Raw genomic sequence first — 14,975 nt, forward strand, 5'->3', positions numbered from 1 at the left:
AAGTTCTAGGGAACTGATGACCTCAGAAGTTAAGTCCCATAGTGCTCAGAGCCATTTGAGCCATTTTTTTTGTGTGTGTCCAGAGTTGGACGAACTAAAAAAGGTGAGGAAATAGAACTTCTATTAATTGTATTCGCAATTGCGAATGTGGACAACCATCAGCTGTAGAATGGAATCACGATAACGAAAACTTGTGCCCACCCGGAACTCGAAACCGGAATTCCTGCTTATTGCGAGCTGTCGCTTTACCATTTGGCTATCCGTGCACGATTCACCGCCAGATCAAAACTTCCTATGTCGTCAACCATGCGTCTATAATCCATATTCGCACATCCATTATGTATATTCCCTCACAGGCGAGACATTTTTTACCTGAAAGTAGCTCGCGTGGAGTTGGCAGATAAATACGATATTTCAGTGCCTTTGTTATTCTGAATTACGATGCAGAGTTCCTTTGGACATGCACGCATGCCGGGCAAGCGACATTCAAGTAAAAAAAAAAACGCATGGTTGACGACTTAGGTGACCGCTCGCGATAAACGGGAAGTACGGGTCTTAGTCTCGATCCGGCACAAATTTTCATCGTCGTCATTCCATTCTACAGCTGATGGTTGTCCATATTAGAAATTGCGAATACATCTAATGTATTTGATAACGGCTGTAGTCGCCACGGTGCCTGTTCCTTTGGACATGCATGCAATTTTTTTGTGTTTGTGGAAAAATAAACTTCATCATTAATATGGATCGTGTTATTTCGGACCTTCTGCTCACTTAGTTGGATTAATATCGTAGCAACAGAACCATTAAGGCGACTGTGTTTCACTCACACGCGCACGGTCAGAAGATGTGTGAGGACGTCATTCCGTCGCTCACTGTTTCTGATGAGAGGCGCCACGCATATACACCAGCCGAGGACGCAAATCCACATGATCTCACTGCTCGAGACTCGGACTGGTCGACGCATCCTTCTAAGCAGTCGCAATTCAGAGCTCGTTCCTCCACCCCATCCAAGTTTTGTAAGTCCCTCCTGATCCTCGAACTTCATGCTTTCCGTCTCGCTTTCCGCATCCGCCTACTTTTATCTACAAAGATCCTTTACCAAATCATCAAATTCCCACCTCTCCTCACTCACATTCAACAACTTCAAATAACATACACCAGCCGCAAATCGTATTGTGTCCCCTCTCCCTCCCATTGCTATTGTGCTGCCGCGCCCCTACCTACACAACCCACCAATTCTCCACTTGCACATACTTCACGTCCTCTCCCAAAGAAATTTCAGCCGCCTCCCTCTATTGAACCACGAACTCCCTCGCGACATATACCCATCCTGCCAAGTAAGCAGATAAAGGGTGGAAATGACCTGTCATGGTTTAATAACGAAATTCGGCAGATGCTGAGGAAGCAGACGCTGTTGCACTCTAGGTTCAAAATGGGACGCACAAGTGACAACAAGCGATGGTTATTAGTGATTCTTGCGTCTGTTAAAAGAAGCATACGACAACTACTACCATGATACCTTGTCAAAAGATCTGGCAGAGAACCCGAGAAAATTCTGGTCGTATGTAAAATTTCTAAGTGGGTCTAAGGCTTCCATTCAGTCTCTTGCTGACCAGTGTGGTGTGGCAGTTGAAGATAACAAAACGAAAACAGAAATTTTAAATTTCACGCTCAAGAAATCGTTCACACAGGAGGACCGCACAAACATACCGTCATTTGACCCTCGGACGGACTCCCGCATGGACGACATAGAATCCAGATTTCCTGGCATAGAGAAACAACTGAAAGTTTTGAAACCAAATAAATCGCCATGTCCGGATGGAATCCCAGTTCGATTTGACGAAGAGAACTCTACGATATTGGCCCCTTACCGAGCTTGCATTTATCGTGAATCTCTCGCGCAGCACTAAGTCCCAAGCGACTGGAAAAAACCGCAGGTGTCTCCAGTATATAAGAAAGGTAAAAGACGGACCTGCAAAATTACAGGCCAGTATCCCTAATTTTTGTTTGCTGTAGATCCTTGAATACATTATCAGTTCGAAAATAATAAACTTTCTTGATACTAAGAAGCTTACGTCCACGAATCAGCATGGTTTTAGAAAGCATCGCTCGTGCGAAACTCAGTTTGCCCTATTCTCAAATGATATGCTGAGGACCATGGATGAAAGGCGACGGGTAGATTTCGTATTTCTAGATTTCCGGAAAGCATTTGATAAGACGCCCCATTGCAGGCTATTAACGAATGTATGACCGTACAGAATAAGTTCACATGTAAGTGAATGGCTGGAAGACTTCTTAAATAATAGAACACGGTATGTTGTCCTCGACGGCGAGTATTCATCAGAGATAAGAGTATCGTTTGGAGTGCCCCAGGGAAGTGTGATAGTATCACTGTTGTTCTCTACACACGTAAATGATTTGAGCGACAGGGTGGGCGGCTATCTGCGGTTGTTTGCTGATGACGCCGTGGTGTACGGTAAGGTGTCGACGTTGGATGTAGGAAGATGACTTGTACAAAATTTCCAATTGATGTAATGAATGGCAGCTAGCCCTAAATGTGGAAAATGTAAGTTAATGCGGATGAGCAGGAAGAACAAACCTTTAATGTTCGCATACAGTATTACTAGTGTCCTGCTTGCACAGTCAAGTCGTTTAAATATCTAAACGTAACGTTTCGAAGAAATATGAGGTGGAAGGGGCATGTGAAATCTGTGGTAGGGTCGACTTCGGATTCTTGGGAGAATTTTAGGAAAGAGTGGTTCACCCTTAAAGGAAACCGCATATAGGACGCTGGTGCGACGTATTCTTGAATACTACTCGACTGTGTGGGATCCGTACCAGGTCGGACTGAAAGAAGACATCGACGCAATTCAAAGGCGGGCTGCTAGATTTGTTACCAGTAGGTTCGGACAGCACGTAAGTGTTACCGAGGCGCTTCGGGAACTCAAATGGGAATCCCTGGAGAGAAGGCGACGTTCTTTTCTAGAAACACCACTGAGAAAATTTAGAGAACCAGCATTTGAAGCTGGCTGCCGAACGATTCTGCGGCCGGCAACATACATTGCGCTTAAGGAACAAGAAGATAAGATTCGAGAAATTAGGGCTCATACGGAGGCATACAACGGTAGTTTTTCCCTCTTTCTATTTGCGAGTGGAACAGAAAAAGAAATGACTAGTAGTGGTAAAGGGTACCGTCCACCACGCACCGTACGGTGGCTTTCGGAGTATCAATTTAGATGTAGATGTAGATGTAGAGAGCTACGGCGTTTGTGTAGAATTGTCTGTGCTAACAGACAAGCAACACGGCGTGAAATAAGCTCAGAAATCAATGCGGGACGTACGAAGAACGTATCCGTTATCACACTGCGGCGAAATTTGGCGTTAGTGGGATATGGCAGCAGACGAACGATACGAGAGCGTTTGCTAATAGCACGACACCGTCTGCAGCGCCTCTCCTGGGCCGGTGAAAACATCGTTTGGACCCTAGGCGACTGGAAAACTTTGGCCTGGTCATATGAGAATTAATTTCAGTTGGAAAGAGTTGATGGTAGAGTTCTAGGTGACACGAAGCCATGGATCCTAGTTGTCAACAAGGCACTGTGCAATCTCGTGGTGGCTCCATAATGGTATGGGCTCTGTTTATGTGGGATGGACTGGGTCCTCTGGTCCAACTGAACCGATCGTTCGGCTACTTGGAGATCATTTGCATCCATTCATGGAGTTCATATTCCCAAATTATGATGGATTTTTTATGAATGACAGTGCGCCATGTCACCGGGCCACAATTGTTGGCGATTGGTTTGATTCTGGACGACTCGAGCGAATGATTTGGCCACCCAAATCGCCCGACGTGAATCCCATCGAACATTTATTCAGTGTAGTCGAGAGGTCAGTTCGTGCACAAAGTGCTACACCGGCAACGCTTTCGCAGTTAGTAACGGCTATAGAGGGAACATGTCTCGATATTTCTGCAAGGGACTTCCAATGACCTGTTGAGTCTAGGCCACGTCCAACTGCTGCACTACGCCGAGCAAAAGAAGCTCCCACACGATGTTAGGACGTATTCCACGACTTTTGTCACCTCAGTGTATAAGTGTACTAGCTTTCGACACCATTCGCTTCTATCGAGCACATTACGCTGTTATATAACACAGTGCCTCATAAGAACTTACAGCATTCAGAAGTATGTATAATACAATTATTAAATGTAAGTAATTTCTTAAAAAATTATTAACGTGTTACCTTTCTGTACACATCTGATTGTATTTATTTGCCATCTTAGTTACCGATACGACACGGAGTAAATGGGTTAGCGATGAAAAAAATGCAACTTGCTGTTTAAAAAGGGTGTACTGCTGCTTATATCTTAGTAACAAATAAAGTTAAAAGAAAGGCAATCATGCTGGTTAATTTCCCACTGGCTGCTAAACAACAACCGGCTGGTGTGGCCGAGCGGTTCTAGGCGCTTCAATCTGGAACCGCGGGACCGCTACGGTCGCAGGTTCCAATCCTGCCTCGGGCATGGACGTGTGTGATGTCCTTAGGTTAGTTGGGTTTAAGTAGTTCTGAGTTCTAGGGGACTGATGACCTCAGATGTTAAGTCCCATAATGTTCAGAGCCATTTCAACCATTTGCTAAACTACATTTGACTGATAAAATTTTTTATTTTGCTTCAGGACAAAAAGTAATTTGGGGCGCTCAAGACAAATGGGACACCTTATATCGTCTAAAGGTCATCGTGATCATTGCAGAAAATAGGAACGAGAAAGAGTTGAACAGATGGGTGTCGACGCTCTGATTTTGTCGCGTCGTTATTGTTCCTCTTTGTTAAAAATTCGGATTAGTGCGAGTAGGAGTCACATTAATCCGAGAGTTCCGTACAAACCTAATTATGTATACAGACTGTTCGTCCATCCCGGAAATCGAGAATTTCGACGATTTTCGCCTATTATTGATACCGATGTTAGCAAGGTACCAAACCACGTGACAATAATGGTCGTATCTTTTGATGGCATTGATGTAGAAGCTTAAATTAATGACATCGCCAAGAGACCATAGACTTTAGTGTTCTTTTTTTTTTTTTTTTTCATCAGTCTTCTGACTGCTGGGTTGATGCGGCCCACCACGAATTCTCCCCTGTGTGCAACCTACGTCCTCAATTATTTGCTGGAGGTATTCCAGTCTTTGTCTTCCTCTACAGTTTTTACCCTATGCAGCTCCCTCTAGTACCATGGAAGTTATTTCCTGATGTCTTAGGAGATGTCCTAACATACTATTCCTTCTTCTTATCTGAGTTTTCCATATATTCCTTTCCTCGCCGATTCTACGGAGAAGCTCCTCATTCCTTATCGTATCAGTTCACATATTTTTCAACATTCTTCTGTAACACCACATCTCAAATGCTTCGATTCTCTTCTTTTTTTGGTTTCCCCACAGTCGATATTTCACTGCCTTACAATGCTGTGCTCCAAACGTACATTCTCAGAAATTTCTTCCTCAAATTAAGGGCTATGTTTGATAGTAGTTGACTTATCTTGGCCAAGAATGCCCTTTTTGCCATTGCTAGTGTGGTTCTTATGTTCTCCCTGCTCCCACCTTTTGCTGCCTTGGTAGCAGAATTTCTTAACTTCATGATCACCCGTCCTGATGTTAAGTTTTTCGCTGTTCTCATTTCTGCTATTTATGATTACTTTCGTCTTTCTTCAATTTACTCTCAATCCCTACTCTGTACTCATTAGACTGTTCATTCCATTCAGCAGTCCTGTAATGCTTCTTCACTTTCCCTGACGATAGCAATGTCATCAGCGAATGTTATCATTGAAATCCTTTCACCTTGATTTTAATTCCACTCCTGAACATTTTTTTATATCTGTTATTACTTCTTCGATGTATAGACTGAACAATAAGGACGAAAAGTTACATCCCTGTCTTACACCCTTTTTAATCCGAGCACTTAGTTCTTCGTCTTCCATTCCTATTGTTCACACTTGATTCTTGTACATATTGCATATTACCCATTTATCCCTATATCTTATCTCTATTTTTCTGAGATTTCCCTTCCATTATCAAGTCCAACGTCAGAATTGCCTCTTTGGTGCCTAAGCCAAAGTGATCGTCGTTCAATAGATCTTCAATTTCCTTTTCCATTCCTCTGTATATTATTCTTGTGAGCAACTTGGATACATGAACTGTTAAGCTCATTGTGCGATAGCTCTCACACGTGTCGCCTCTTGCAATCTTCGGAATAGTGTGGATGATGCTTCTCCGAATGTCGGATGATATATCGCCAGACTCATACATTCTTCACACCAGCGTGAGTATTCGCCTTGTTGCCACTTCCCCCAACGAGTTTAGAATTTCTGAGGAATGTTATATAACGCTTCTGCCTTATTCGAACTTAAGTCTTCCAAAGCTCTTTTAAATTCTGGTTCAAACATTATATCCCCTATCTCTTGTCTATAGACTCCTATTTTTCTCTTATCACGTCATCAGACAAGTCTTCCCCTCATAGAGGCCTTCAGTGTACTCTTTCCACTTATCTTATCTCTGCTCTGCTTTTAACACTCGATCTCGGTATGAGACATAAATTTCAGCTTGATGCGTCTACCCGTTCTTGACAAAAAGGGGTCTTGACAGATGGACAGACAGAGAGGCGTATAACAAATGCAAAAAAATTTTGTTTCGTGTGATGTGATAAGATAGTAAGTGATTTAGGATTTTTTCCTTTACTTGTACGGTGAAACTTTGCTGCTTGGCAAATTTCATGATTCTAGATCAATGGCAAGTACCATATACGTTTCGATGAGCGAGTTTGGAGTATCAAAATATTTGACATAAATGAAGGTATCTTTTGATTGCATTGACTTACAAGCTTAAGGTTTTTACTCCACAAAGGGACCATATACCTTAGTATGGGACATAAAGTTCAACTTGAAACGTGTACTCGTTCCTGAGAAGAAAGGGGCCTTAACAAATAGAGAGAGACTATCAAATAACAAAAAATTACGCGAAATATTTTTTTCTTTGATGTTGTTGTTGTGGTCTTCAGTCCTGAGACTGGTTTGATGCAGCTCTCCATGCTACTCTATCCTGCGCAAGCTTTTTCATCTCCCAGTACCTACTGCAACCTACATCCTTCTGAATCTGCTTAGTGTATTCATCTCTTGGTCTCCCCCTACGATTTTTACCCTCCACGCTGCCCTCCAATACTAAATTGGTGATCCCTTGATGCCTCAGAACATGTCCTACCAACCGATCCCTTCTTCTGGTCAAGTTGTGCCACAAACTTCTCTTCTCCCCAATCCTATTCAATACTTCCTCATTAGTTATGTGATCTACCCATCTAATCTTCAGCATTCTTCTGTAGCACCACATTTCGAAAGCTTCTATTCTCTTCTTGTCCAAACTATTTATCGTCCATGTTTCACTTCCATACATGGCTACACTCCATACGAATACTTTCAGAAATGACTTCCTGACACTTAAATCAATACTGGATGTTAACAAATTTCTCTTCTTCAGAAACGCTTTCCTTGCCATTGCCAGCCTACATTTTATATCCTCTCTACTTCGACCATCATCAGTTATTTTGCTCCCCAAATAGCAAAACTCCTTTACTACTTTAAGTGCCTCATTTCGTAATCCAATTCCCTCAGCATCACCCGACTTAATTAGACTACATTCCATTATCCTTGTTTTGCTTTTGTTGATGTTCATCTTATATCCTCCTTTCAAGACACTGTCCATTCCATTCAACTGCTCTTCCAAGTCCTTTGCTGTCTCTGACAGAATTACAATGTCATCAGCGAACCTCAAAGTTTTTATTTCTTCTCCATGAATTATAATACCTACTCCGAATTTTTCTTTTGTTTCCTTTACTGCTTGCTCAATATACAGATTGAACAACATCGGGGAGAGGCTACAACCCTGTCTTACTCCCTTCCCAACCACTGCTTCCCTTTCATGTCCCTTAACTCTTATAACTGCCATCTGGTTTCTGTACAAATTGTAAATAGCCTTTCGCTCCCTGTATTTTACCCCTGCCACCTTTAGAATTTGAAAGAGAGTATTCCAGTCAACATTGTCAAAAGCTTTCTCTAAGTCAACAAATGCTAGAAACGTAGGTTTTCCTTTCCTTAATCTTTCTCCTAAGATAAGTCGTAAGGTCAGTATTGCCTCACGTGTTCCAGTGTTTCTACGGAATCCAAACTGATCTTCCCCGAGGTTGGCTTCTACTAGTTTTTCCATTCGTCTGTAAAGAATTCGTGTTAGTATTTTGCAGCTGTGACTTATTAAGCTGATAGTTCGGTAATTTTCACATCTGTCAACACCTGCTTTCTTTGGGATTGGAATTATTATATTCTTCTTGAAGTCTGAGGGTATTTCGCCTGTTTCATACATCTTGCTCACCAGATGGTAGAGTTTTGTCAGGACTGGCTCTCCCACGGCCGTCAGTAGTTCCAATGGAATATTGTCTACTCCGGGGGCCTTGTTTCGACTCAGGTCTTTCAGTGCTCTGTCAAACTCTTCACGCAGTATCGTATCTCCCATTTCATCTTCATCTACATCCTCTTCCCTTTCCATAATATTGTCCTCAAGTACATCGCCCTTGTATAGACCCTCTATATACTTTCTCCTGATAATGACATCCTCTTGAGTAGTCCCCGCCCGGAGATCCGAATGGGGGACTATTTTACCTCCGGAATATTTTACCCAAGAGGACGCCATCATCATGTAATCATACAGTAAAGCTGCATGCCCTCGGTAAAAATTACGGCTGTAGTTTCCCCTTGCTTTCAGCCGTTCGCAGTACCAGCACAGCAAGGCCGTTTTGGTTATTGTTACAAGGCCAGATCAGTCAATCATCCAGACTGTTGCCCTTGCAACTACTGAAAAGGCTGCTGCCCCTCTTCAGGAACCACACGTTTGTCTGGCCTCTCAACAGATACCCCTCCGTTGTGGTTGCACCTACGGTACGGCTATCTGTTTCGCTGAGGCACGCAAGCCTCCCCACCAACGGCAAGGTCCATGGTTCATGGGGGGGGTTTTCTTTGATATGATTACGAATTGACAATTTTTGGATTTTTTCCTTGACTTGCACTGTGAAATCTTGCTTCCTACCAAATTTCATGATTCTAGGTCAACGGAAAGTACCCTAAAGGTTTTGATGAGTGAGTTTGCGAGTATGGAAATATGTGTTGTAAATGATCGTATCTTTTGGTTGTACTGACGTACGAGCGTCACTCCAAAAGAAATGCACACTATTTTTGTAAAAATACAGTTTTCATTCTGCATGTGTAAAAGTTTTACAGTGTGCAGATACATCCTTCCCGCTTGTTGTCAAACTTAGTTCAACCTGTTCCCGTGAGCGGCGCCATCACAGCATGTCTTCAAGATGGCTGCTACATTTGACGTTCATCAGAAGCAACGTGGTGTCATAGAATTCCTGTGATTTGAAAGCGAGACAGTGGGAAACATCCACAGGAGGTTGAAAAAGGTGTATGTAGATGCTGCTGTCGATCGCAGTACAGTTAGTCGGTGGGCAAGCAGGTTATGTGACGAAAGCGGGCACAGCGATATTGAGGTTGTCCTCGCAGCAGCAGGCCTCGTACTGCACACACTCTAGACGGAGTTAACGAATTGGTGACTGCTGACAGACACATCACAGTGAACGAATTGTCACGCTACGTTGGGATAGGGGAAGGAAGTGTTTGCAGAATACTGAAAGTGTTGGCGTTAAAAGAGGTTTGTGCTAGGTGGGTTCCCAGGATGTTGGCAGTGGCTCACAAAGAAACAAAAAAACGGTATGCAGCGAACCTTTGGAACAGTACGAGAATGGTGGAGATGAATTTCTTGGAAGAACTGTGACAGATGATGAAACATGGCTCCATCATTTTCCACCAGAGACGAAGAGGCAATCAATGGAGAGGCATCATGCAAATTCACCCAAGAAAAAAAAAATCAAAACGACACCTTCTGCTGGAAAAGTTATGGCTACTGTGGTTTTCGATTCCAAAGGATTCTTGTTTGTGGACATCATGCCAAGGGGAACCACCATAAATTCTGATGCATATGTGACGACACTGAAGAAACTTCAAGCTCAACTGAGTCGTGTTCGACCACGTCGACAAAAGCAGGATGTTTTGCAGTTGCACGACAATGTACGGCCACATGTCAGTCAAAAAACCATGGAAGCGCCACAAAACTCGGATGGACAACACTGCAACACCCACCTTACAGTCCTGACCTGGCTCCATGTGACTATCCTCTCTTTGGGAAACTGAAAGACTCTCTTCGTGGAACAAGGTTTGAAGATGATGACATCCTTGTGCACGCTGCCAAACAGTGGCTCCAACAGGTTGGTCCAGAATTTTATTGTGTGGGTATACAGGCGCTGGTTCCAAGATGGCGTAAGGCAGTTGAGAGGGATAGAAATTATGGGGAAATGAAAATATTGTTCCTAAAGGATGTATCTACACACTGTAAAACTTTCAAACATGTAGAATAAAATATGGTTTTTTTCTTTTTTTAAAAATAGTGTGCATTTCTTTTGGAGTGACCCTCGTAGAAGCTTCAATTTTTTACACCGACAAGGGACCACATATCTTAGTATGTGACATAAATTTCATCTTGGTTCGTCTACTCATTTTGAGACAAGGGGTTCTTAACAGTCAGACTGACAGTCAGACGGACAGATGGACAACAAATTGATGCTATATGGGTTCCACTTTTACCGATTGAGGTACGGAACTCTAAAGCTACTGTGTGACATGTGCTGAGGAAGTATTTGGTATATACTAATATCCTACAGGACGTGGGTAGTACCTGCTGTGGAGCAGCAGTGCTGTCGGAGGCGACCTCCGAAACAACGGCCTCCTCGATCTCCGAGATGATCTCCTTGAGCGTGTTCTTGATGCTCTCCTGGTGGATCTCTGCGGGCTGCGACTCTGGCTGGGGAGGCGCCTGCTCCGGCTGCTGATCCTGGGGCGGCGCCTCCTGCTCTGGCTGCTGAGGAGTCTGCTGGTCCGGCTGCTGAGCTTCCAGCTGCTGAGCCTCCTGGCGGGGCTGGTCCGGCTCGCCGGCGGCGGGCGGCGACAGCGGCGGCGCCTCCAGCTCCAGCTGCACCGTCTTCTCCTTCTCGCCGCCTCCTCCCCCTCCCCCACCCTCGTCACCACCACCGCTGCTGGATTCCTGCTGCGATACTGACGAGTGCTGCCAACAAACACAGCGCCGCCTTACAATATTTGTCGACACAAATTTCAAATCAGTGGCGCTTCCTACAAGGAGAAGATGGAACATTAATAGGTTGGTGCATCAGTATGTAGCGTTTTTGTTTTGCCTATTGGTACTTCGATTCCTGTGGTTTATTTATCGATTGTCATCTTTCATTTGTACGAGGGTATTTCGGAAAGAAAAGATACAACTTACGCCAGAGGAACAGAAGAGTTTTGGCGAGCAAGTTGGCAACACTGGTGTTAACCTTGAACCGTTGGCTTTCTCCTCGCGGTCGTTCGGCAGTTGAACGTTGCTTCTGGTTGGAGTAGGTCGTGTTCAAAATGGCTGCGCCGAGTCAGAATCCCGCCAAATGCGAAGTGTGCTCCGTCATATGTTCTCTTCATGCAAAACCAGCGGATATTCACAAATAAATTGTTTCTGTTAATGGGAACATTATGAATCGATAAAATGTAATGAAATGGTATCGTCATTTCTCTAAAGGTAGGACCGATGTTCATGACGAACAAAGAACAGGTCGGCCATCTGTGATCTTTGATGCCCTTCTTCGGAGAATGGAGGAAGCAATTCGTGCGAATAGACGTCTCACATTGAAAGAATTGCATCAGATCATACCGGACGTGTCAATGACAACTCTTTACGACGTTGTGACTGTCAAGTTAGGGTACAGGAAATTGTGTGTGCGCTGGGTTCCAAAACTGTTAACGGAAGAACACAAAAAGAAAAGGATGGACTTTGCACTCGACTTCCTCACACGCTATGCTGAAGCAGTAGATGAGTTCCTTGATCACATTATGACAGGTGGCGAGACGTGGGTTTATCACCATACACCTGAATCCAAGCAACAATCAATGCAATGGCGCCATTCGAATTCACCAAAAGCAAAGAAATGCAAAACGTCGATTTCAGCGGAGAAAATCATGGCTTCTGTTTTTTGGGACAGACAAGGCATTATTCTGTTGGAATTTATGCCTCCTGGAACGACAGTTAATGCTGCTGCATATTGCCAGACTTTGAAACGTCTTCGAAGGGCAATTCAAAGCAAACGCAGGGGAATGCTGACAAGTGGAATCCGATTGCTTCATGACAACGCTCGACCTCACACAGCGCTCGTAACCAAAGCACTACTGAAACAATTCAAATGGGACGTATTGGACCATCCGTCGTACAGCCCGGACCTTGCGCTCACCTACTTCCATGTCTTCCGTTACCTGAAGTCACATCTTGGTGGAAAATCATTCCACGACGATGAAGAGATCAAAGATGAAGTTGAAACGTGGTTCTGACAACAGGCGGCAACCTTCTATGACTGTGGGATACAAAAGCTTGTGCACCGACTTAACAAATGTTTGGATAACGGTGGTGATTATGTCGAAAAATAACAAATAATCCACTTAATAAGATGTAACTGACGTTTTCTAAATAAATGTTCTATTTAAGGACTGCAAGCCATTGTATCTTTACTTTTCGAAATGCCCTCGTAATTCACTGTTACTACTCAAGTTTGCGTATTGTCACGTTCTCATTTTTGTAGCTGTTGACGCTAGAATGGAGTGTCAAGTGGTGAAAAAGGAACATTTTCGACATATTCTTCTGTTTGAGTTCAATAGATGGGTGACAGCAGCGAAGGCAGCCAGAAAAACTTGCACTCTGAAGGGGGATCATGTCATTGGACAGAGTTCGGCAAGAAAATGGTTTTCTGGTTTTAAGCAGGATCGTCCTGACGTTAGTGACTTTCCACGTTCAGGAAGGCTTTCGAGATTACATGAATATGGTTCAAATGGCTCTAAGCACTATGGGACTTAACATCTGAGATCATCAGTCCCCTAGACTTAGAACTACTTAAACCTAACTTAACCTAAGGACATCACACACATCCATGCCCGAGGCAGGATTCAAACCTGCGACCGCAGCAGCAGCGCGGTTCCGGGCTGAAGCGCCTAGAACCGCTCGGCCACAGCGGCCGGCGTACACAGATATCGTTTTAACACAGTAATCCACAATGATCCACTTCCGTGTATTCGAGAACTGGCAAATGTGATGAGCTGTGATCATTCCACCAACATGCGACATTTGCATTCAATGGGGAAGATTCAGAAATCGGATGTGTGGGTACTGCATGATCTAAGCCAAAATCACAAAAATCAGTGAGTGGCCATATGTGCATCTGCTTACTTGTCATCAATTGGCTCGTGAATAACACCGACCATTCCTATCCTGTACCGTTACCGGTGACGAGAAATGGTGTCCTTGTTCTAACATAAGAAAAAGGAAGGAATGGTTGAGCCCACACAAAGCAGCAACTCCCTGTACAAAGTTCTTTGTAGCTCGACGAGTTCTTCCCCTCAAAACCACGTGATTTCTGAGGTCGTGAAATCGGAAAGCTATCCCAGCGTTGTCAGACTGTTGTAAATAGTGAAGGAGAACATATTACAGATTACTAAAATCTCTTTATATGTATCTTTGTGTTTATTAAACTTAAGGAAAAGCGCTACGAACTTATGCGCCAACCCAATAGTTAGTTAGTTTCATCTTCCGTAGCTAAATTGAACGGTCGTTTTATCGAAACGATGTGGAACGAACAGTTATCAGGATATCTATACGTTATTACGGTTAGCATTAACACTTGTTTATTGGCAACCAATTTTTAAATAGAAATTTGTCAATGGAATATGAGTTATATTGGAGAAATTATTTTAGGTTAGACTTAAAACTTCCTTTGCTATCTGTCAGACATGGTAAGGTATTGGGAAAATGGTCAAAAATTTTTGTTGGCGAATATTGAATTTCTTTCTGAGCCACTTTAATAATGGGTAATAAATGTAATTTTCCTCTAGTGTTGTAGATATGTACCTCACTGTTCCTCTGAAATTGTGATGGATTATTTATGACTAATTTCATTAGCAAATATATCTAGTGTGACGGCTCAGTTAAAATGCGTAGATCCTTGAGGAAGTACCTATGTCCTTGGGTGAACATCATACATTATTCTTATGGTTCAAATGGCTCTGAGTAATATGAGACTTAACATCTGAGGTCATCAGTCCCCTAGAACTTAGAACTACTTAAACCTAACTAACCTAAGGGCATCACACACATCCATGCCCGACGCAGGATTCGAACCTGCGACCGTAGCGGTCGCGCGGTTATATATTATCTTACTGCTTGATTTTGTGCAATCAGTACTTTCTTTCTAAGTGATGAGTTACCCGAGAAAATTATTTCATAAGACGTTATTCAGTAGAACTATGAAATATGTGACATGAGTTTAATTCATTTCTTTCTAATAACAGTAATTATACGCAGAGCAAAAGTAGACGAACGTAATTGTATGAGAACCTCAGTAATATGCGTCTTCTAGTTCACGTTTTCATCAAAATTTATACACAAAAATTTGGAGCATTCTACCCTACTCACTGACTCCTGTTCATCTGCTGATTGTATTTGTTGTACAGAACTAAATACGAAACAAACTTTGTGTAAAAACACCAGTTCCGTGAAACTTGTGTTTTTCTAAGAGCCTAAGATCATCTACACAATCTCAAGCCTCGGAAAGATCATATAACATACCAACTGACAATATTATACTATTTAAGTTTATTAATTTGTGAATGAATATGTAAAGAGCAATCTCAGGCGCGCAACCCTTCTGGAAACCAAACTCTGATCTGCTAAGTAAATTGCCCTTACTCTAGTATGAGACTGCTCTTGAGTACATTACTTTTTCGAATATTTTAAAAATT

The 14,975-nt window shown here is 43.0% G+C and overlaps 1 protein-coding gene across 9 annotated transcripts in view; it reads right to left on the reverse strand.

Moving 5' to 3' along the window:
• Positions 1-14,975, reverse strand: part of LOC124616597 (probable basic-leucine zipper transcription factor N) — a 424,224-nt gene that overhangs the window by 219,539 nt on the left and 189,710 nt on the right. For all 9 annotated transcript variants that reach the window (XM_047144956.1, XM_047144949.1, XM_047144970.1 and 6 more), the window contains exon 6: positions 10,825-11,211. In XM_047144956.1, coding sequence (XP_047000912.1) covers positions 10,825-11,211 — 387 coding nt within the window. The remainder of the gene's footprint in view (positions 1-10,824; positions 11,212-14,975) is intronic.

The sequence above is a fragment of the Schistocerca americana genome, chromosome 1 (genome assembly GCF_021461395.2).
Source record: "Schistocerca americana isolate TAMUIC-IGC-003095 chromosome 1, iqSchAmer2.1, whole genome shotgun sequence".
NCBI lineage: Eukaryota > Metazoa > Arthropoda > Insecta > Orthoptera > Acrididae > Schistocerca > Schistocerca americana.